This window comes from Pseudorca crassidens, chromosome 2 (genome assembly GCF_039906515.1).
Source record: "Pseudorca crassidens isolate mPseCra1 chromosome 2, mPseCra1.hap1, whole genome shotgun sequence".
In the NCBI taxonomy this organism is placed as follows: Eukaryota; Metazoa; Chordata; class Mammalia; order Artiodactyla; family Delphinidae; genus Pseudorca; species Pseudorca crassidens.
The window spans coordinates 18804305-18825896 of NC_090297.1; the positions used below are offsets into that span (position 1 = coordinate 18804305).

Consider the following 21592-nt stretch of genomic DNA (forward strand, 5'->3'; position numbering starts at 1 on the left):
GATGGGCACTGGAAGGGCCCTGCCCCCTTTCTCCACTTTTCCTTTCCCCCCATTGGGCAGGGCTTCTGATGGGAAACCTTCTGGTCTCCTCTCTGCCTTTGAGAACATCCAAACTGCTAAGGCAGGCATTGCGACTCTGGCAGCTGCCTCAGGGCCCCTCCACTGCTAGAAACTGTAGGCTTTGGTTCAGGAGACTTTTCTCAAAACTAATTTTTTAAAATGTTGTTAGCTTTTCTGATTATAAAATAATACCTACTTGTTATAAAATATTCAAACTCTGTAGAAACGTATAAAGTGAAAAAGGAAGGAAGGAAGGAAGGGGAGGAGGGAGGAATGAACCGGTGGATTACATAATATACTTGTTCATCTGAAGAAAATTGTTTATAGGTGTATGACAGTTTTAGGGAAATTATGAATAGACAAGTAGAAAATTATAAAATGAAAAAACTCGTTAATATCATAATTCCAATAACAACAAAAGTTGTTCTAAGAAAAGTTATAGTAAAATATTTGACCAGCCAGGAAACAATATTTGTATAATTATAATAATTAAACTACCTATTGTTGTAACCACTTTTAAATTTAGTTTACTTTTTAAAAATAAATTTGGTGTAGTAACAAAATAAATATCCAGGGCTTCCCTGGTGGTGCAGTGGTTGAGAGTCCGCCTGCCGACGCATGGGACACGGGTTCGTGCCCCGGTCCGGGAAGATCCCACATGCCGCAGAGCGGCTGGGCTCGTGAGCCATGGCCACTGAGCCTGCGCATCCGGAGCCTGTGCTCCGCAACGGGAGAGGCCACAACAGTGAGAGGCCCGCGTACCGCAAAAAAAATAAATAAATAAAAATAAATATCCATGCCCGGGCTGGGCATTGGGAAACAGAAGTATGGTGGTGGGAATGGAAGACTGGCACAATTAAATGAGAGCACCCACTGATAATAGAATCATCTTATTATAAGGTCTGTGTGTTCACTCAGTGTCTCTGATTATGTGAATCTCTGGGCCTTATGTGTGAAAATAGTCTATCTGGCTCTTTTGACAACCAAGTGAGGACCATATGTAAAAATTCTTTGGATTCTGTAAAATTAAATGCATTAAAGACACTGTTATTTTTGCTAAAAAATAAATAAAGTAAAAAAGTAAGTTTCTTGTAATCCTACTTCCCTGCCCCCCTTAATAGTTTGGGGTATATCCTTTCAGACCTTTTTCTCAACGTACATTAACTGTACTCACAAATACCCACTCTTGCCCACACCATGGATGACTCAATACGGTTTTTTTAGTGTGGAGACATTTGACTCTGGATAAGAAATAAATAATTAAACTTTCAGTTTTTTAAATTACCAAGTACTGTAATGGATAAAGCAGACATTTGCCCCCTGAACTCTGAGCCTGTACTTGGTTCCATTCTTGACATCCTCCTCCCTGCTTATCCCTGTGACACACTGGCTTGCTGCAGTATCGTGTTTCACACATGTTGGTAAGACCTAACATTACAATGGATTAAAAGAGGTCAGTATGTCAGTGTGATGGTCACCCTCCAATCTAGCCAAGGAACCCCCGCCCCTCAGAGAGAAGAGGTGCACGCACTTATCCCTCCTGTCTCTCCTCAGGTACTACCATGGCATGGAATATGAGATGGACCTCACCCCCCTTGAAAGTCCCACGCACCTCATGAAATTCCTGACAGAGAATGTGTCTGGAGCCCCAGAGTACCCAGATGTGCTCAAGAAGAATAACCTAATGAGCTTGGAGGGGGCTGCACCCACACCGGGCAAGGCAACTCTCCTCACCCCAGGCCCCAGCAAGCTGGAAGCTGGCTCTGTGGACGGCTACCTGCTGCCCACCAGTGATGTGTATGATAATGGCTCCCTCAGCTCCTTGTTTGAGAGCATTCATGGGGTGCCTCCCACACAGCGCTGGCAGCCTGACAGCACCTTCAAAGATGACCCACAGGAGGTGAGGGCCCACCCCCATATCCCTCACAGCCTCCCTGGGTCTAGTCACACGTGTACAGAAGGAGAGAAGACAGTGAGGCGATCAGAGCTTTGGAATCCATGGGAGAAAGAGTCCTTGAGCTGAGGCAGGGCTGCCATGTACTGTTGTCCAGGTTGTACACTATACAACATTCACAGTTGTATGCAGTGGCCCTGGGCTGAGGTCCCAGCAGAACTGAATGTGGTCATTTATTTTCTCTGGATTGTGTTTCTCTGCAGTCGCTGCTCTTCCCAGATATCCTGAAAACATCCCCGGAACCCCCATGTCCAGAGGACTATCCCAGCCCCAAGAGGTAAGTCAGCCTCCCTGGACCCTTGGCCACCTGGGCAGTGGGCTGCAGAAAGACGCTACTGTCCCCAGAACAGGCATTGTCAGTGAATGAAAAGAGGGGAGTGAAGGCACATAAAAGAAGAGAGTCATTTCTACATCCCTTTCCTGGGCTGTGACAAGGACCTCAGAGCTCAGCACCCTGTTAGAAAACCAGGGTTCTGTTGTCCTAGTCGTCCCTATAACTTTGTCACCCCTCAGGGATCTCTGGTTTCCATTATTCAGGAGGATTATGGCTCAACAAAGCCATTAAATAGAAACTCTGAAAAAGAGGAAACTGAGGCCCCAGGAAGTAAAGTGATTTACTGAGGTCACATAATAAGGCCATAGCAGAGCCTTGGGCTTCCTGCCCTACTGCCCTTTGGGATACTCCTGCCTGGAAGCCCAGCCTCACTCTCCTCTCCCTCCTCCCTGCAGTGACTTTGAGTACACCCTGGGCTCCCCTAAAGCCATCCACATCAAATCGGGTGAGTCACCCATGGCCTACCTCAACAAGGGCCAGTTCTACCCTGTCACCCTGCGGACCCCAGCGGGCGGCAAAGACCTTGCCTTGTCCTCCAGCAAAGTCAAGGTACTTGGGCAGTAGGTGCGGGGGTCGGGTCAGCCCTGCCTGCCAGGGACCCCAGGGAGAGGGTGCTGTTGTATGACTGCCCATTGCCACGGAGAGGGGGAAACTAAGCCAAAGGGCTGGGCCACTTGACCCGGGCTGGGGCAAGGGATGAGGCTGCCTGGGCCTCTTCTGAGGCTGGGGTCACAGTGACTGCTGTGTTGCAGAGTGTGGTCATGGTGGTCTTCGACAACGAGAAGGGCCCGGTGGAGCAGCTGCGCTTCTGGAAGCACTGGCATTCCCGGCAGCCCACCGCCAAGCAGCGGGTCATCGATGTGGGTGAGAGCCCGCCCGAGCCCTCCGTCCCAGTCTCCCTTCCTCTGTCTCACAACACACACACACACACACACACACACACACACACGCACCCCACTTAGGCCTTGCTTGCTGTGCCCCTTTTTCCCAGCCCCCTCTGACCTCTGCAGGACTTATTTCTGACTCCAGCCGCCTGCCTGGCCCCTGTCTCCAGGTCGAACGCTGTGAGGTTTGCAGGGATTTGCATCTGTTGGCTGGAAGCAATGACCTCTTTTCTGTGTTGCTTTGGGATAAACAGGACCCTGGGCACCCTAGTAGTGTCAGATAAATACACCCCTGGGATGCTGACCTGCTTGTCCCCATCAGGGGGCTTGGCCAATTGAGACACAAATGCATAAGAGTGCAGGCAGTGGGTGATTTGGAAGGCTTGAAGCACAGTGCAAGGGCAGTTCTGCCTTGGAAGCTGGAACCTTTGGGCTTTGTCAGAGGGAAGGGGACGGGGAAAGGCCTTCTGTGTGTGCCACCTTGTCCCGGGCCCCGAGATGAGTGGGAGGCACAGCCCATCCTCAGATCTCCAGGCTCTGGCTCTATCACCCTCTTCCTGGCTGTGTGACCTGTGTCACCTCCCCTTCCTGGGCCTTGGTTTCTTCAGCTGTCAATTGGGAAAACAGCAGCTGCCCTGCCTGCCTGCAGTGCTGTTTCTGCCTTGGAGCCACGTGTACTAGAGAACATAATACAAATAGGGATGATTCAGTGACTTATCTGAGAGGCCAGTTAGTAAAGTGGTTAGGAGCCTGGGCTCAGGAGACAGACAGAGCCGGACTCCAGTCCTTACTCTACCTTTTATTAGCTGTGTGACCCTGGGCAAGTGACCAAACTTCTCTGAGCTTTATTTTCCTCATGTGTAAGCTGAATATTCATAGCATTGTTGTGAGGATTAACGGAAGGCTTGCCATATTGTAAGTGTTCAATAAATGACAATAGTACTATCATTTATTTAATATGACTAGTTCAATACTAGTAGTACTGGTACTACGACTGTGACTATGGCTATTACTACCACTATTACTGCGATTACTACTACTACTACTACTGCTTTGTCTGGGGGATGTCCTAAATCACAATCCCATGAAAAGTATAAGCTCCACCACAAAACCATGAGGGCCCTGGCCTAGTTGGCAAAGTGAAGGAGTCCCTCTGGAGTTTGGACAGATCTGCTTCTCAGGCTGGACCTCAGTTTTTCCACCTGTAGCCCAGGGCACAATTACTAATTTCCTCCCTGCATTGAAGCATGGTCCTTGGGGGAGAGGATACAAGTCCCTGCCAAGAACAAGGCCCACCCCCTAAATGACCCCTCCCCATGGGGCCCCCAAATCCCTTCCCTTCTGACTCTCCTTCTGGTCTCCTGTGGTTTCAGCTGACTGCAAAGAAAACTTCAACACTGTGCAGCACATCGAGGAGGTGGCGTACAATGCACTGTCCTTCGTGTGGAACGTCAACGAGGAGGCCAAGGTCAGTGCTGGGGCCGTGGCCAGGATGGGGCTAGGCTGCCAGGAAGTCCCCATCCTGGGAAAAGGCCTTACCTGTACCTAGGATTGTGGCAGCTGCTCCGATGAGGGCACCAGTGGAGGAGGCAGGATACATAGTGGTGGAGAAGCCAGAAACGCTAGGCCCACTTCCCAGCTCTGTGACCTTGGACAGATGCCTTAGCTGAAAATTGGGGTGTAACCATAGCACCAACTGATAGGTTGGCGTGAGGATCGGGTGAGATAAGGAAAAGGTAGAGCACAGCCTGGCACATGAGCAGTGGCTGTTGTTAACTAATCCAATCCACCTATTTACCAGATAGGAAAACTAAGCCTTGTGCGTGGCCACACGGCAAGCTGCCGCTGACGCCGGGTTTCCTGACTTGTGGGCTAGTGCAGGGTGTTGCAGGAGAAGTGCTTTGGAGTCTGGTAGATGAGGGCTTAAACCCATGACCTCACTTCCTGAGCGCATAGGAAGGGAAGAATAATCTGCCTCCTAGAGCTGTGGTGGAGATCCTATGAGATCACACACGTCAAAGAGACAGGCACGATGCCAGGCCCATCGGAGAGGTCTGAGAAATGGAGCCTCTGGTGTTTTTTTTTCACACCAGTGATTAAGCCGTTTAGTGCTTGAGACCAGACTTGAAGTCACCTGTGCTGCAGTGTCCCTCTGTGTCTTGGTTTTCTGTTTGGACAAGTGGCATCATGGAAAGGGCACTAGTCTGCGTGTTGGGGACTCGAGTTGGGTAACCCTGGGCCTGTCCCTTCACCTACCTGGGCCAGACTTACCCCATCAGACCAAGGTTGGGTCTGGCTCTTGGCAAGGGCCTTTCTGGCCTAGAAAAGCTGGGGGACCTAATCCCTGTCTCCCTGGCTTGCCTCATGGGGCGGTCCAGGGTGCCTGGAGAAAATGGAGGTGAAGGGACTCTGAAAACAACAAAGGGAGGCACAAAGGCGAGGGATTATTATTATTCAAACAGACACCAGGGACTGGGGGAGGAGCTGGGGCCTCCAGTTCAGGGAGGGGGGGAATGAGTTTCGTGGGAAGGGAGAGGTGGGTTTCGGTTGGGATTTTCTCACAGCCTCTTAAGCCCCCAGGCTTGGGTCTTTCTCAGGCGTGAGCTGGGTGGGGGCTGCATTAGGGCTGAGCTGGCTGAGGGGGAGGTATGTCTGGCATGCACCTGTGGGCCTGGCCCCCCCAGCCAGGGAAGGAAGGGGGTCTGCTCAGGTACCACACCCCACCCCTACTTGTGCAAGTCAGGGTCATTTCCAAGGGAAATGCCCCAAGGAACAGGGGCCAGCCTGGAGTGGGGTCTGGCCTAGGGTCCCACGGAGGAGTCAGCAGTAGGCAATCACTAGGTGAGCTTGCCAAGTGATGCCCAACTAAGACTGACCCCAGACTGCCATCAGCTGCACATAGGCTTCGGGTTGAGACTCCAACTGTCCCACTTATAACAACAGTTACAAAATATCCAAGCCCCCTAGGTGTTCTGCCAGCCTCACAGCCACAAGAGGTAGGTTTAATTGTCCCCATTTTGCAGATAAAGAAACTGAGGCCCGTGAGATTAAAGGACTTATCCAAAGCCACATGGCTTGAGTGGCAGAGGTCTAAGTGGCCCGATGTCCAGGCTCATTCCACCATGCCGCCCTGCCCAACTCCCTGTGGAAACGTTAACAAGTCACGTCCATGCTCAGAGCCTCCATTTCCTCAGCTGTACAATGGGGGTGCCTGGTTCAGCTATGGCTAGAGCTGGTGGTTGCCGTGCACAGGGGCAGTGTCTCACTCGCTGTGGCCCAGGGCCAGCAGGAAAGCGGTCTTCTGGAGCTGGCGGGGAGGGAGATTTGGCCGTTCTCTACCTCCTTGCTCTGAGTTGCAAAAAAATGGGCTCTGGATTTTAAGCTCCTAAAGGACCCTTAGTCTCCCTCCCAGGGCCTTGATCCTTTGGGCTGCCCTTGGCAATCTAGTGGAAGCTGCATTGTCCACTGATGAAGACCTGAGCCCAAACTCCGGTTCCCTTATACATTCCCTGTGTCGCCTTGGGACAGCTGCCACCCCTCTCTGAGCATCAGTTTCCCCGTCTGTAAAAGAGAGGTGGTGATGTTTGCCTTCCAGGGGCGTTGTGAAGTTAAGGGTGACCGCCGGGCACACAGTAGGCTCCATAATTATACAGGGGGGCCTGGTGACCCGGGTCAGCTGTTTAGCTCCCTCTTCTGTCCTCAGGTGTTTATTGGCATCAACTGTCTCAGCACAGACTTCTCCTCGCAGAAGGGGGTGAAGGGTGTCCCCCTGAACCTGCAGGTCGACACCTACGACTGTGGCTCGGGCACTGAGCGCCTGGTACACCGAGCTGTCTGCCAGATCAAGATCTTTTGTGACAAGGTGGCTGTGGTGGACCCTCTGCTGGGCCCTGGGGGGGAGAAGGGCCAGCCCCTCCTGTGCATCCTCCCCAGCCATTCTGGGCGTGTCTGTCTCTGTTTCTTGCTCTCTGAATGTCTCTCCTGTGTGCTTGTCATTCGTCTGTCTTGGTTTCTCTATGTATATTTTCCTCTGCTCTCTGCATTTCTGTCTCTCATCCCTTCCTCTTTCTGAAGACCTCTTTCTAGATCTCTGTAAATAGTTCTTCAGGTTTCTTTTTCTCTGTGTCTGTCTGTCTTTTTCACATTTCTCATTCTTCTTATCTCTCTCCGAGTCCCTTTCTCTTTTCTGTTTCTCTCTCTGTTCCTCTCTCCCCACACCTCTCTGTCTCTCTCAATTTCTTCTTTCTCCGTCTTTCTATTTCTCTGTCTCTCATGGTCTACCTGACCTCAGGGCTGGGCTGCACTGGGCTGGGCCGAGTGCTGGTACCTTCCCATCTCCTGGTCTCACTCTGGGGAGAAAGCAACACCAGAGGGCTGGCCCACATTTAAGAGGCAAAGCAGCCAGCCCCTCCCAAGACCATTGGTGACCACCTTTCCCTTATCCCCCACAGGGAGCGGAAAGGAAGATGCGGGATGATGAGCGGAAGCAGTTCCGGAGGAAGGTCAAGTGCCCCGACTCCAGCAACAGTGGTCAGTGGGGATGGGTCACAACGGGGCAGGGTTGGGGTTAAGGGTATAGGAGACTAGAGGGCAGTGGTCGGAGGCATAAATGGAGGGACTTCACGGCACAATGCCTTCCTTTTCCCATCAGGCATCAAGGGCTCCCTGCTATCCGGCTTCAGGGGCAATGAGACCACCTACCTGCGGCCTGAGGCAGACCTGGAGACCCCGCCAGTGCTGTTCATCCCCAACGTGCACTTCTCTGGCCTGCAGCGACCTGGAGGGGTGAGGGTCTTGGGCTGAGAGAGGGTTGTGGCCCCTGGGTGGGGCTGTCTTAGCACAGACCAGCAGGGAGCAACCTGCTACTCAGCCATTACAGGCCAGTTTAGATGTTGATAGGTCCTGATATCATCAAATTATCTTTACTGAATCCCAGGGAACTAAAAAAATGTATATATGGCCATATAACTTAAGTGACCTTTTCTACTGAAGAGAAGAATGTTAATAAAGAAATGGACCTCATACCCATCGAAATGTTCACTCCTGGAGCACACACAGGGCAGGTTTCTAATATCAGGGTCCCAAGTTAGACTGTAGCCGCATCAAAGCTGGGTGGATAATAATCGTCACAGCAACACCTGTGAGCGCTCACTTTACTCCAGGCGCTGCTCTAAGTGCTTTCCACGCATTATCTCCTTTAGCCCTCACTACCTCCCTGTGTTGCTAATACGATTCTCCCTGGATTCATGGCATGGAAATGGAGGCTTTGAGACCAAAATTACATAGGACGTGGCAGAGCCAGGATTGGGACCCAGGCAACCTGGCTTCAGAAACAGTGCCCGTTACCATGAGTTACACCCCTTCTCAACACAGGGAGCCGTTTACCAAGCACCTTGACCGGCCCGCGGTGCTGGGCCCAGCCTTTTGCTGCATTTCCCCCTCACCTCACCTGGGCAGCCCAGCCCAGCCATCCTTTGAGGTAGAGACTGTTATTCCCATTTTCCAGGCAAGGTCACTCAACAAGTCAGTGGCAGAATCAAGACCCCAGAGCCTGTCTGTGAGTTTGCTTCCATATTAAACAATCTGACTGTTGCCTTCCACTGAGCTCCCACCGTTTAGGTGGGAATGTTTGCAGAAATGGCCCTCGGTGTACGGATGTGTTCAGTGCAGTGACTTCAAACAATAAGATAGATTATGGTGCTGAAAGAGCAGCCAGTCCTGAGGTCAGCCCTGGCTCACATTCAAAGCCTCCTCTGTGTCTGCCGCACCCCCTTCGCTGCCCTGAAGTAGTTCTGTGGCCCCCACAGCCCAGGAGGCTGCATTAACCCACTCTCTCTCCCCAACCAGAGGCCTCAAGTAGGGAGATGACCACTTGGGCTCAAAGCTCCCTGTGGGAGGAAGAAGTGGGGCGCCAGTGCTTGTGCCTGTGAGCCTGAGAGAGGGCACCAGGGGTGCGGGAAGGCAGAGAGCCCGGTTCTGAGCTACAGTTCTGCCCCCATGGTGGTCCCCCAGCGACCCTGCCGTCTCGGGGCCTGGGTGTCCTACCTCACGGGGCTGGTGATGGCTGTACCAGGTAGTACAGTGCCAGGCACACGTGAGGGTTCAGAAAGACTGCCTCTTCCCCCTCCACTTCTTTTGCCTCAGCTCCAACTACCTAGTTACGAGCTGCAGGACAGTCTGCAGTTCCAGCCCTTCTGGGCCTGCTGGGGCTCAGATGGGACTCACTGATTCTGCCACCCTTTCCTTAGCACCTCATGTGTTCACTGAGTCCTGACTCATCCAACTGGGGCTTGGTACTTCCTTTCAACTCAAGGTCTCAGCTCACTTGAGGGGACACATCTGAGCAGAATGAGCTAGAAAGCCATTGAAACTGCATTCCCCCGTATCTCCCCACAAAGATTGTTCATCCCAGAAAGCCTCCGCAGCTGAGGGCTACTCTCATCTTCCTGTATGTGATGGAAAATGTCTTTCTCTTCATTGCAGGCAGTGCCCTCAGCAGGACACGGCACCTCCAACAGGTACAGAGAGAAGCAGCCAAGGGCCTCATCTCCCTGCCTGTCCCCCCTTTACTGCTCGTAAGCTCCCAGCCTGCCCTTCCCTTTGCTGTCCCCCAAGCCAGAGGCTGGGCCCGGAGGAAGCAGCCTTGAGACTCTGCCCCCAACCCCCAAGCTAGACTCATGCTCCTTTCTCACTGAAATTGCCTGAGTTTTTATGGGTTTGTTTTATTTGAAAAGTTGGAGAATCTTTGGCGAGACACCTGCTTGTAAAATGGGAAAGAGAAAGCCTCTGAGATGGTGGTACAGATTCGGAGAGTAGGGAGGGGAGCTGTGTGGGAGGACTTAGGGGAATCAACCCCGTGTCCCCTCCCCCCACACCCACCAGACTCCAGGAGGCCAAGGGGGTGGCCAGGGCCCCTTGGCCCTTCAGCCCAGGATGGACCTCCACGTCCTTCCCTCTGTCAGCCACAGTCCCTTCACCTCTTCAAGCCTCAGCTAGAAAGCTGTCAAAGGAGGAAAATGGCCTCATGAGAATGAGGCAGATATGAGAAGCGGCATGTAACAGAATCTTTGTAAATGGGAAAGTACTTTATGAAGATCGTGTATTGTTGATATAGGTCTCCTCCTTATAAACAAGAAGTACTTTTCATAAGGTTCTTTCACACCAAATTATGTCACTTATTACCTCACAACAGTCCCAGTGAGTCAGGCAAGCAGGGGTTATTGCTCTACTTTATAGATGAGGAAACTGAGGCTCAGAGGAAGTGAAATGACTTGTCCAAGGTCACACAGCTTTTAGGAAGCAGAGGCAGGCTGGAAGCTAAGTCTGACTCACTCTAAAATCCACAAGCCTCCCTCCTCCCACTGACTCACGTCCAACTTGATTCTTTCAAAAAAGAATAATATTGATGATGAAACAATAGTCCATATTTATGGAGGGCCTGCCATGTGTCACACACTGTTCTAAAAGCAGTGTGCATTATCTCCTTCAACCTCACAACTTTATGCAGCACCCTGCTATAGATGGGGACACTGAGGGGCTGTCACCCTGCTAGTGAGGGGCAGGGCTGGGATTCAAACCCATGCAGTCCAACTCCAGAACCTGCTCCTGTAACTTCTGTCCCACTGCTTTGTGCCCACCCTCATAGGGTCTTCTTCACCTCTGGGGCCCCTCAGACTCTGGGTTCCTCACAGGTCTCTCCCTGCCATCCCCACAGGCTGCCTCTGAAGCGTACCTGCTCACCCTTCACCGAGGAGTTTGAGCCTCTGCCCTCCAAACAGGCCAAGGAAGATGATCTACAGAGAGGTAGCCTCACTCCCACCCCGTCTGTCCTCTGATCCCAGCCCCAGCCCTCCATGAGGCCTCCCCAAAGCCTCAGACTGATTCTGGTCCAGGCAGCCAGGGCAGCGCCCACCCCAGTGGGGAGAGCACGAGGGGCTGCTTTACTCCCTGGAGTTTGGGCCTGGGCCAGGATTTGAGTGAGGGGTGGAGCGGGTAAGGAGGGCATCCAGGGTGCTTGGAGGGACAGCCACGGAGCTGGGGGGCTTCTGCCTCTGACCTTGTTTGAACGTGGGCGTCCTGGGGCAGCTGGTAAGGCAACAGGCTCATGATGTTGGGCAGGTCCTCCCCACTTTCTCTAATGGGGGTAGGAGTGGGGTGGGTTTTCAATACCTGGATTTCTGTCTTTGACACAGTAAGTCTGTGACTTCCTGAGAGAGGGGTGCTCTAGCTGACCATCAGGAAGAAACCAACCAGCAAGCAAGATCAGAAGCTTCCAGCAGCCTGGAACTGAGCCTTGCACCCCACTTGGTGTTCTATCAGTACTGCCCACAACAACTCTGTGAAATAGTGGGTGGAGCTATCTCCATTTTCCATCTGGAAAAAATGAGGCTCAGTGATATTAAAAGAACTTCTTCAGGGTCACAGAGCTGGCAGGTGGCAGAGCAGGGATTCAAACCCACCAAAATCAGCAAAGTCTGAGCAAGTGTGTGGGACCCGCAGAGCCAGGTGGGGTGTTTCCCAGCTGGGTACACACCCTCAGCAAGGATTTGCTCTTTTTGCAGAAATCAATCTTAGGTTACAAATAATATTTTTTAAGATTCTCCCACCCCCAGATGTTCCCTTACACCACTAAAAGCCACCCCTTTGCTTCTCAGTGCTGTTGTACGTGCGGAGAGAGACTGAGGAGGTGTTTGATGCCCTCATGTTGAAGACCCCGGACCTGAAGGGCCTGAGGAGTGCGGTAAGAGGCCTTGTGGACCCTGGCCGTGGCCCTCTCTGCACTCCCATCTCCCCCGACTCTTCGCCATATAGTTCCGATTTCCCACAGGAAGACTCTGGGAAGGAATATGCTGGAACGCTGGCTTTCTGGTGGCCCATCCGTCCCACCCATCTGAGGGCGCCTGTGGGGCCCGGCTGGTGGAGGTGTGCCTCTGAGATGTTATCTCCCAGCCAGAACCCGGGCTCCACCCTGGGAGTCGCACACACCATAAATCCTCCTTAATCTGATGGCTGCTGTCTGACAGGCCAGAGCTTTTTGTTGGCTTTGCAAACCTGTTTCTATTTTAATGGGAATGAAACCCCAAAAGGCCAGGCCCCAGAGATACCCTTTTTTCTTTCCCAGAGGGCCTCATTCCTCCAGCTTGTGGTTGGACGGGGGGCGCTGGCTGGGGCGGCTGAAGGTGGTGTCTGGGCAAGGAGACCTTCCCCAACCCCCCAAACCGCCAGAGAGCAGGTGAAACAGCCCCGAACAAAATCCACAGCAGCTTTGTGGTTCAGCTAAAAACTGAGCAAACACAGCCTCCGCCAGGGCCAGCTGTGTTTCAAGGTCGAACCACACAGAAAAGCCAGCTGGTTCTAAGATGTCAGGTTGGGGAAGGGAAAATGAATCAAGTGATAACATAGCTATCTTTTATTGAAGCCCCACTACGTGTCAGGCATCTTGTCAGGCGTGCTGCATTCGCTAGCTCACCATATTCTCTTAACAGCCCTGAAAAGTGGGTGCTATTAGGTCAGGTAACTTGCCAAGGTAACTAGAAGTGACAGAGCTGAGGTTCCAGCCCAAGCTCTCTCCACTCAGCTGTGTTATCCTGTTCTCTTCACATAGCATCAGCCCTGCTTGGCACCAGCCCCAGGAAGTTGGGCTCGCAAAAGGCCATTAATGTCACTAAAATATAGACTCAGAACCTTTGGGTTGGACAGTACCTTAAAGGGTCAGCTCCCACCTGGTGCCCCAGCTCTCTCCTCAGTGACTCTTCCAAGCGGGTGCCCACTCTTGACTTGCATACTTCAGCGGTGGAGAGCTCATCGCTTGGGGACAGCCATACAATGCAGTTGTCTTGGTACAACATATAGTTAGAAAGCTCCTAAGTTCTTGCTTAGACTGACTTGAGATCTTCCTGATAGCCTCTAGCCACATTGCCTGCCATTAAGATAAGTAGTCTAAGAACTTTTCTTGCCTGGAGAGATCTCTGTCAAGGCAGAGACCAGTTGAGGAGCTGAATCGGCTCCTCTTCCTGAAAGGCCCAGAGAGGACAACCTCAGCCTGAAGCTTGTTGCTTGCCGCTCCCTGCAGCTCCAAGGCAGCCAGCAGTACTAACCAGCGGCATTTGACCGAGCTTTCCCCAGGGATGGCGCTGGGCCGGGCCCTTGACGTAAGCGTCTCAATTCCTGTGCAGAACCACCTGTGTGTACATCCCATCATGGCGCCCATTTTACACATGAGGAAACTGAGGCTCCATGAAGTAAGGTGACTTGTTCAGAGTTCTGCAACCCCAGGTGGTGGAACTGGAACCAGACCAGTTCTGTCCACCCCACAGGAGACTTCAGGAGGTCTGGGGAGAAATGGGCTGACTCTGTGTGAGCTCAGCCAGGTTGCTGAGGCCTCTGAGCTGCAATTTCCTCACTTGTAGACTAAGCTCCAATGTTCTGGGATGTGATGGGGGCAGGAAATCTGGGTTCTAGGCTAGGCCTTGGGTGCATACCTTATCTTCTTCGAGTTCAGCACCCTCACCCATCAGATGGGGTAAATAATTCCTGCTAGAAAGGGAAAGTGTTTGGGTTATCCACCCCTCCCCCCACAGCAGGACAGGAGCATCCCTGTCGCACCACTTCTGAAGTAATAATGACCATTTATTTGAGTACTGACATTTATTTAGTACATGCCAGGAACTGTCCTAAGTGTTTTACATAGACCAATTCATTTAATTCTGTCAACAACCCTATGAGCTAGGCACCATTTCCATCTCCACGAGTGGTTTGCACAGCTGGTCAGCTAGCTGGTGAGTGGGGAGCTCCCAGCACTGGAAAAATCCAAATGTCTGATGATAGGCAAGGACTGAGGGAAATGGCAGATGACCTTTGGAATAGTTTACAACCACCAAACATGCTGTTGGTCAAGAGTTTGTCGTGATATGGGAAGGCTTATAACATACAATGATAAGTAAAACTATCTACGCGGAATATAAAAATACCCGTGTACATGGCCAAAAGACAGGAAGGAATACGCTCAGATGTTATTAGTGTTTATCTCTGGGATACAGGATTATGGATGAGTTATAATTTTCTTCACTGTATTTTTCTACAATATGGGTATATATTTTATAATCAGGAAATTAAAAGTCATGACAGAAAAGACTGGTATAAACCCAGTTTTGGCCGCAGATGGTGAATCTCCTGTCATTCTCTTCCAGATCTCTGAGAAGTATGGGTTCCCTGAGGAGAACATTTACAAAGTCTACAAGAAATGCAAGCGGGGGTAAGTGCCCAGCACAGCTCTCCCTCCTCACACCCCCACCCTGCCCCTTTCCCTCTAAAACGTTGGCTCAGGGAGCTCCCAGAAGGTTCGCCCTGCCTGGCAGAGGCCTGCTGCTCGGAGCTGAGCTGTGTTTGTACTTGGCTTTGTGGAGAGGTAGAGGCGATGTGGAGTTGGGGTGGAGAGTGCCCTATCAGGCCAAGGCCACCTGCAGAGACCAGACACTGATCACTGTTGGGAAGGAAAGGAGTGGGAGCCGGATGCAAGGGTCTTTATACGCCACCTACTCAGGGGGAGAGGGAAGCACAGGGCCACATGTCAGGAATAACCAAGGTAACCAAGTCATTTGACTATAATGGTAATGATGAGGGTGACGACTATCTTCACTTAACCACCTACTACGTGCCACATACTAGGCTAAGCTTATCTCATTATCTCATTTAACCCATACCGTGAGGTAGATACCATTACACACATTTTACAGATAGGGAAGTTGAGGCTCAGAGGTGATAAGCAATGATCAGAGGGGCAGGAGCAGTGGAGGAAAGACACAGAAGCAGAAGGGCCCAGCAAAGTTGCTACCGGCTGATCAGAGGGTCCGAGAAAGAAATGGCTGGCGATGAGTCTGGGAAAGGAACTGTGATTGGATGTCATTTTTTTTTTTTAATTTATTTTTGGCTGTGTTAGGTCTTCATTCCTGTGCAAGGGTTTTCTCTAGTTGCGGTGGGCGGGGGCCACTCTTCATTGCGGTGTGCGGGCCTCTCACTATCGCGGCCTCCCTTGTTGCGGAGCACAGGCTCCAGATGCGCAGGCTCAGTAGTTGTGGCTCATGGGCCCAGTTGCTCTGCGGCATGTGGGATCCTCCCAGACCAGGGCTCGAACCCGTGTCCCCTGCATTAGCAGGCAGACTCTCAACCACTGCGCCACCAGGGAACCAGGGAAGCCCCCTGGATGTCATTTTGAGGGAGCCCAGCCAGGGATGCTCCACAGGCCTCCTCCATCTTCAAGTCTGGATGAGGCAGGAGGGAGTAAAGCTTTACCTTCCAGGGGGCCGGGCAGTGACTGCCACCTGCCACGGGCTCCAGAGGATTAGTGCTAAGGACCACAGTAGCCTTTGCTCTCTGCCCAGGAGATCTCTCCTTGGCAGGGGTGGCATGGGGGGGTGGAGTTGGAGGGCCACGTGCTGACGGCCCTCCCAGGCTTCCACCCCCCGTCAGAGCCAGTGAGCCGGGCCTCTGCAGCCCTTGCTGCCTAGGTCGCTTCACCAGCCCAGCATGGGGGCCCCCGTGCAGTGAGGAATCGTGACTGCCATTACCTGCCTAGAGGACCCTGGACTAGGGCCCTGGGAAACACGCCCAGCCCCTCCCCGCCCCCGAACAGCTCGGACTGACCCTCCAGCTCCGGACAGCCTGAGACTAAGTCCCGCGGCTCTTCCTGGAAGGTGCTCAGGCTTTGCCCTGGGGCTACTGTCTGTAGCTCTTCTTTCAGGGGACTGCACAATGAGGCATGTTTTGTACTCAAGCTGAGGGCCATCCAGTCAGGCCCAGGGGCCACCTCCTTCCTCACAGACAGGCCTCCTTCCCTCCCCTTTTTGGCTCCCACCCAGCCTCCCATAGAAGGGCCGGCGGTGGGGGGAAGGTGTGCAGCCCTGCAGCCCCTGGGAAAGGATCGTTTGGTTTTGGTTGTATGAATGTCTAGGGTTCTTTGTGTATTTTTTTCCTTCCAAGTTTCGGTTTCAAACTGGGAACTGGAGCTCACATGCTCTGTGGAGCGGAATCCACCTCATAGCAGAGGGCAGGCTCTGCTTTGCCCAGACAAGCCCAGCCCCACTTCCCCTTTGGTGCCAGTATCCACACCCCCTGGCTGCCACCCCACCTGCCACTGCCGTCCTCTCTTCCAGTTCCCACCTCAGGCTGCGCTGAGGGGCTGGGAAATGCCTTGTGTGTGATTGCGTACAAAGAAGCCCCATAGCCCCACTGGCGGAGCTGCAAGTCTTTCCCTTAAGCCCCAGCCAGATATTTCAACTATAATTATAATAACTTCCATTTGTGGAGCACTTCCTACATGCCAAGCGCTGGGTTAAGGAACTCCCAAGCATCATCTCGTTGACCATTTGAATTTGGTATGATTATTTCTACAGATGAGGAAACTGGGGTTCGGGATAGTCCCAGGGTTACAAAGTTAGTAATGGCAGGAGCAAGCATGGCCTGTCTAAAGCCCATGCACGCACCCACTGTTTTATCTTGCCTCCTGCTTGTTCCCTTAACCGCTAAGCAATGTGCAAATAAAGGCTGTGGCCAGGCCAGCAGATTTATATTTGCCCAGCTCTATAGCCCAGGGCATCACCCAGCGGCCCTTCAGAAGCACCCACACCCCATACACACCCCAGCTATGAAACCTCAGGCCTAGGATTGTCTGCGATGCCTAAATGAGAAGAATCCCCCAAAAAACCTGTTGGGAGAGCAGAGGCAGGCTCATCTGCTGCTTCCCTCATCTGAGGAACAGGAAACTGTAATCACTGGCTTCGTTTATTTTCACAGAACCCTCCAGAAAGTCCTCTGGACAAAGGTAGATACAATCAGCTTTACAAGCACCACTGAGTGTGCTTGAAAGATTAACAAATACATTGTTTTTGCTGGCGGCTGGCCAGGGGTTCTGTGCGAACTAGGACAGAAGACAGCCAGAAGCTGGCAAGTGACAGGAGGCCCCCATTCTGGGACAGCGGCTCCTGACAAGCTCCTGCCTCTAGGGCCCGGTTGTCATTGACCTCTGAGAGGAAAGGGTCTGTGGGCCTGTGTGGGATCCCCTGTGCGTGGGCGTGCGCTCCGGGCCTTCTGGGAGGCCCTGCCTGAGAGTAGGCCTTCAAGTTAGTGCACGTAGGGCACTCAGTAAATGCCACTGTAGGAGACGAACAAAAGCACCATCACCGACAAAGCGCCCACCCCTCTGCCCCAGCCCTGGTCTCCTCTGGTCTGTTCCCAGCCGGCAGCTCCCAGACAAAGATCCCTCTGTGAAATGAAGGCACTGCACACAGGACCCAGGGAAGCAGGATCTTATAATTAGATGCTGGCAGTCAGCACCCAGGCCTCGGAGCCTGAGCCCAGACCTCCTTCCGGAAAGCAGCGGCTGCTTGGTGCCACTGCAGAGACGACTGGACATGGGCCGCAGGCCTCAGCCTACTGCTGTCTCCATCACACCTCCTGGTCTGGGGGATGCGGGGTGGGGGGACAAAGCCACTGCCTCTCCTGGGGTCCCCGGGGAAAGCAGATGGCTGGCTACCTGCCAGGAGTAGTAGTCTGGGATTCTCACCGCCCTCCCTCCCGTCCCACTTAAATAATCTTGCCTTATCTTGAACTCTCCCCCAGCCCTGGATTTTCCCTTCCTTTTATATGCCACTTCCTAACTTATAATTACAGGGTTTTGGGTTTTGTTGTTGTCTTTCTAAAAAAATGATGCAGTGGAAAGAGACAAAAGTCCAGATTCAAATTCCAGTTCTGCCATCTCTTAACTGTGTGATCCCAGGCAAATGACTTTGCTCAGCTGCCCCGTCTGTGAACTGGTCTAATACGGTTATAAGGATCCATTCTCCCGACCCCTAGTAGATTCAAAACTCCTGGAGGGCGGGACCTAGGATCTCTATGTGGCCCTTGTTTTTGTTTGGAGCAAGGTCTTGAACATGGAAAGACCTCAGCAGATGCTGGTGAAGTGGATGGAGGGGTGGATGGAGGAAAACACCTGCCCCATTACAAAGAGGAAGCTGCTGTGCTCAGGTCAGGTCACAGCCCGGTGGGTCCTTCACTGGGGAGGCAGCTCCTAGAGGGCTGCCCTTGGCTACACTGCAGCTTTGACCCTCTGCAGAGGGCCACACCCACAGAGGCTCTGTCCCTCTCAGGTTGGCCTAGGTCCTTGCCTGAAGACTGTGGGGGGAGAGAGCCAAGCCCCTCAAGTCCACGATGCCATCCCTGAGATTTCAGCTTCCTGGGGTGAAACCGAGGCGGCCTTGCGTGGCACCTGCTTGTGGGTCAGGCGGGCACATCTGAGTGCCACATCGCAGCCTCCTGCTGAACCCAAACCTCACGGGTCCACCCGCCATGCCTCCTGCACTTGAACTCACTCCGTGTCCGAGTGCTCAGTCTGGCCTGGTGACTAAGGCGCACTGTGCTGGTTGTGTCCACGCTCGTGTGTGTGAGGAGAGGCAATCTGGTGCAGTAGGTGGGCGTGGCTGCCAGCAGGCCTGGGTTTGAGTTGGGCTCGGCCACTGGGAATTGTGTCCTTCCCTGTAAAGTGGGACAGTGAGTGCCCACCTTGTGGGTTGTTATGAGGGTCAGAGAGAAAGTCCAAGAGGTGCCTGAAGTGCTGGGGGCGCCCGATAGGTAGAGCCATTACTGTCCCCCTTTACTCAGAGGCCCTGTAAACAAGGGGCCCAGCCCATTCTACACACACCTTCTCTTCTCTTCCAGAATCTTGGTCAACATGGACAACAACATCATTCAGCATTACAGCAACCACGTCGCCTTCCTGCTGGACATGGGGGAGCTTGACGGCAAGATTCAGATCATCCTTAAGGAGCTGTGAGCCCTGGGCACCCACAGCCTCAGACCTCTTGAAGTGGACCCCAGGCGAGGAGCCAGCTGGGAAGTGGCCCCGCGCCACACACAACCTCTCCGCATGCCTCAGTGCTGTTACTTGAATGCCTTCCCTGAGGGAAGAGGCCCTCAAGTCACAGACCCACAGACGTCAAGGCCAGGAAGGGACCTGGGAGGTGTCCTGATCCGAACCCTCATCTCGTGCTTGAATCTATTCTCTGAACTTCCGGCCAGGGCCTGCCCAGCCAGAGACAGTGTCATGTTGGTTAACAAGCCCAGCAGGCTGTTTCCTCCTCGGAAGACCTTCTCTACAGCCCCTCTCCTGCGGGCTGCCTTCGGATGGGGGAGGTGGGCCCTGTCTCCCCAAGCTGACTTCACTCTTCCCGTTCTTGACTCTTCCATCAACTTCAGACCAATGAGTCCTCACCCTTTGGTCAGTTGTTAACTTGAAAACACTTGATTTCTAGTGCAAATGACTTTTGAAAGACACTGTAGTGGATATACTCTCCTCACAGATGTACTTCCTCAACACCAGACAGCAGTCAGAGCCGGCCGACTGGAACGAAGTGGCCTCGGTGTAAAACGACCGCCATGCCTGCTCACTACTGTATACATTTCTTATTTACAATTTTCATTTATGTTTTATATATATATAAGTATATATTGTATATATATGCAACATTTTATATTTTTCATGGATATGTTTTTATCATTTCAAAAAATGTGTATTTCACATTTCTTGGATTTTTTTTAGCTGTTATTCAGTTATGCATTTTGTATACTCGTATGGTATTTAGTAATAAAATTCTACGTATGTATTACTTCAAATGCTACACTAGTTCCTTTTGTGAAAGTCTTCCAGAAGGAGAGGGTGAAAGTAAACAAGGCCTCTCTCCTTCTCTATCCTGTAAGTGGTTTGCCTCGAACTTGAAGGGTGCTGGTAAGTGCTGGGCCCTGGTGAAGCAGAGGTGCCGCCATGGAAGGCGGCCGAGTCCTGACGCCCGGCCTGTCCTGTGCGGCCCGTCCTGTGCGGCCCGTCCTGTGTGGCCCGTCCTGTGTGGCCCGTCCTGTGTGGCCCGTCCTGTGCGGCCCATCCTGTGTGGCCCGTCCTGTGCGGCCTGTCCTGTGTGGCCCGTCCTGTGCAGGCTGTCCTGTGTGGCCTGCCCTGTGTGGCCTGTCCTGTGTGGCCTGTCCTGCGTGGTCCCACAGGCTGAACGTTATGACGTCGGGATCACTGACTCTGGAGGGGAAGAAGTCCCAGGATGCCCTTGCCAAGGACCTCACAGCTGGGGCAGTGGGCAGAACCCAGGGCCGGGAGCCGTGTGACCACACTCTCCTGCCAGTTCTGCCCCCATGCTCTCGACCAACTCATTTTTCCTGTTGCCGGCTCCTACCCACTCACAGACGCGATCCAGCCGTCTCTCCCCGACTCTGAGGTCAGTGACGTCCTGTCGGTATGTTGGAGGGAGTGTTTACACCGCAGGAATTGACAAATGCTACAAGTCAAGGCCTTATTTTCCCTAGAGAACAAATGGCAAATCAGAGCTTCCTCCCTCCCTCGGCCCTTCTGGCTTACCAGCACACCACCAGCTCTAGTCCTCAGCTTCTTTGGCTGTAAAATGGGTCATTGGGTAGCTATCATCTTTGGAGCCCCATGGTTCACTGGTGGGTCTCAAAGGCCCCTACAATGTGGGGGAGGAGACAGCAGGCAGCCCTTAGGCATCCTCCCCAGACTCAGTCATAGCAGCTCTGCTTTCCTTCGTTTACACACTAAGATTTCTCGTATTAACTTTTGTCTGAACTAAACTTAAAAAAAAGTATGAAGACCGTGGATGTCTCCAAGGGCCTTCCGGCTCTGACAGGAGGTCTAGAGTCCTAATTCTCAAGGCCCTGTGGCCAGGACTCAGGTCAGGCAAGAGAGGCCCTAGCCTCAGGCACAAAATTAAGAGGAGCCAAAGAGCTCAGTAACCAAGTTAAGTCACAGTCCAATGCGATGCTTTTTGAAATTAAGGGCAAAAAAACATGATAACATATCAAAACTTTGACGTGAGGGTCAGTATTACTGATGTTTCCTGTGGCTCTGACTCCAATACAGCTTGCCCGGCACTGCTGGAGTGACCCCGTGGAGCACGCAGAGCTGCTCTGCCCACTCCGGGCCTCGCTGCTACGTCCCCCTGGGTGCCGCGTGAGGGTGAAATGGCAGAGCGGATGCAGAGTATCAGCACGCGGCCAGGTACGCAGAGGTGTTCCGCATCTGTTCGTTTCCTTCCAGAGCCTCCAGAAGCAGGAAGGCGATCTTCTCAACCTTGATCGCACGTGGGAATCACCTAGGCAGCTTTCATCCCCACTGCCCAGACCACACCCTGCAGCAATTAAATCAGAATTTCTGGGGTTGGGGCCCAGGCCTCAGTGCTTTTAAAGCCCCCCAGGTGGTTACAATGTGCACTCAAGGTCGAGAACCACTGCTCTATGGCCGTCGTTCCATAGGCCTTGCTGCCTTTGCAACCTGCCAGTGTCTGGCTG

At 52.7% G+C, this 21592-nt stretch overlaps 1 protein-coding gene across 2 annotated transcripts in view; it reads left to right on the forward strand.

Moving 5' to 3' along the window:
* GRHL3 (grainyhead like transcription factor 3) overlaps positions 1 to 19878 on the forward strand; it is a 35363-nt gene extending 15485 nt beyond the window's left edge. Inside the window, exons 4-16 of one of the 2 annotated variants that reach the window (XM_067724184.1) lie at positions 1615 to 1960; positions 2218 to 2291; positions 2744 to 2897; positions 3101 to 3212; positions 4606 to 4700; positions 6936 to 7094; positions 7684 to 7762; positions 7884 to 8017; positions 9716 to 9807; positions 10947 to 11035; positions 11887 to 11972; positions 14422 to 14486; positions 18944 to 19878. In XM_067724184.1, coding sequence (XP_067580285.1) covers positions 1615 to 1960; positions 2218 to 2291; positions 2744 to 2897; positions 3101 to 3212; positions 4606 to 4700; positions 6936 to 7094; positions 7684 to 7762; positions 7884 to 8017; positions 9716 to 9807; positions 10947 to 11035; positions 11887 to 11972; positions 14422 to 14486; positions 18944 to 19058 — 1600 coding nt within the window. In that variant the 3' untranslated portion in view covers positions 19059 to 19878. The remainder of the gene's footprint in view (positions 1 to 1614; positions 1961 to 2217; positions 2292 to 2743; positions 2898 to 3100; positions 3213 to 4605; positions 4701 to 6935; positions 7095 to 7683; positions 7763 to 7883; positions 8018 to 9715; positions 9808 to 10946; positions 11036 to 11886; positions 11973 to 14421; positions 14487 to 18943) is intronic. The other variant, XM_067724192.1, reaches the window with a different exon arrangement.
* The last annotated feature ends 1714 nt before the right edge of the window (positions 19879 to 21592 follow it).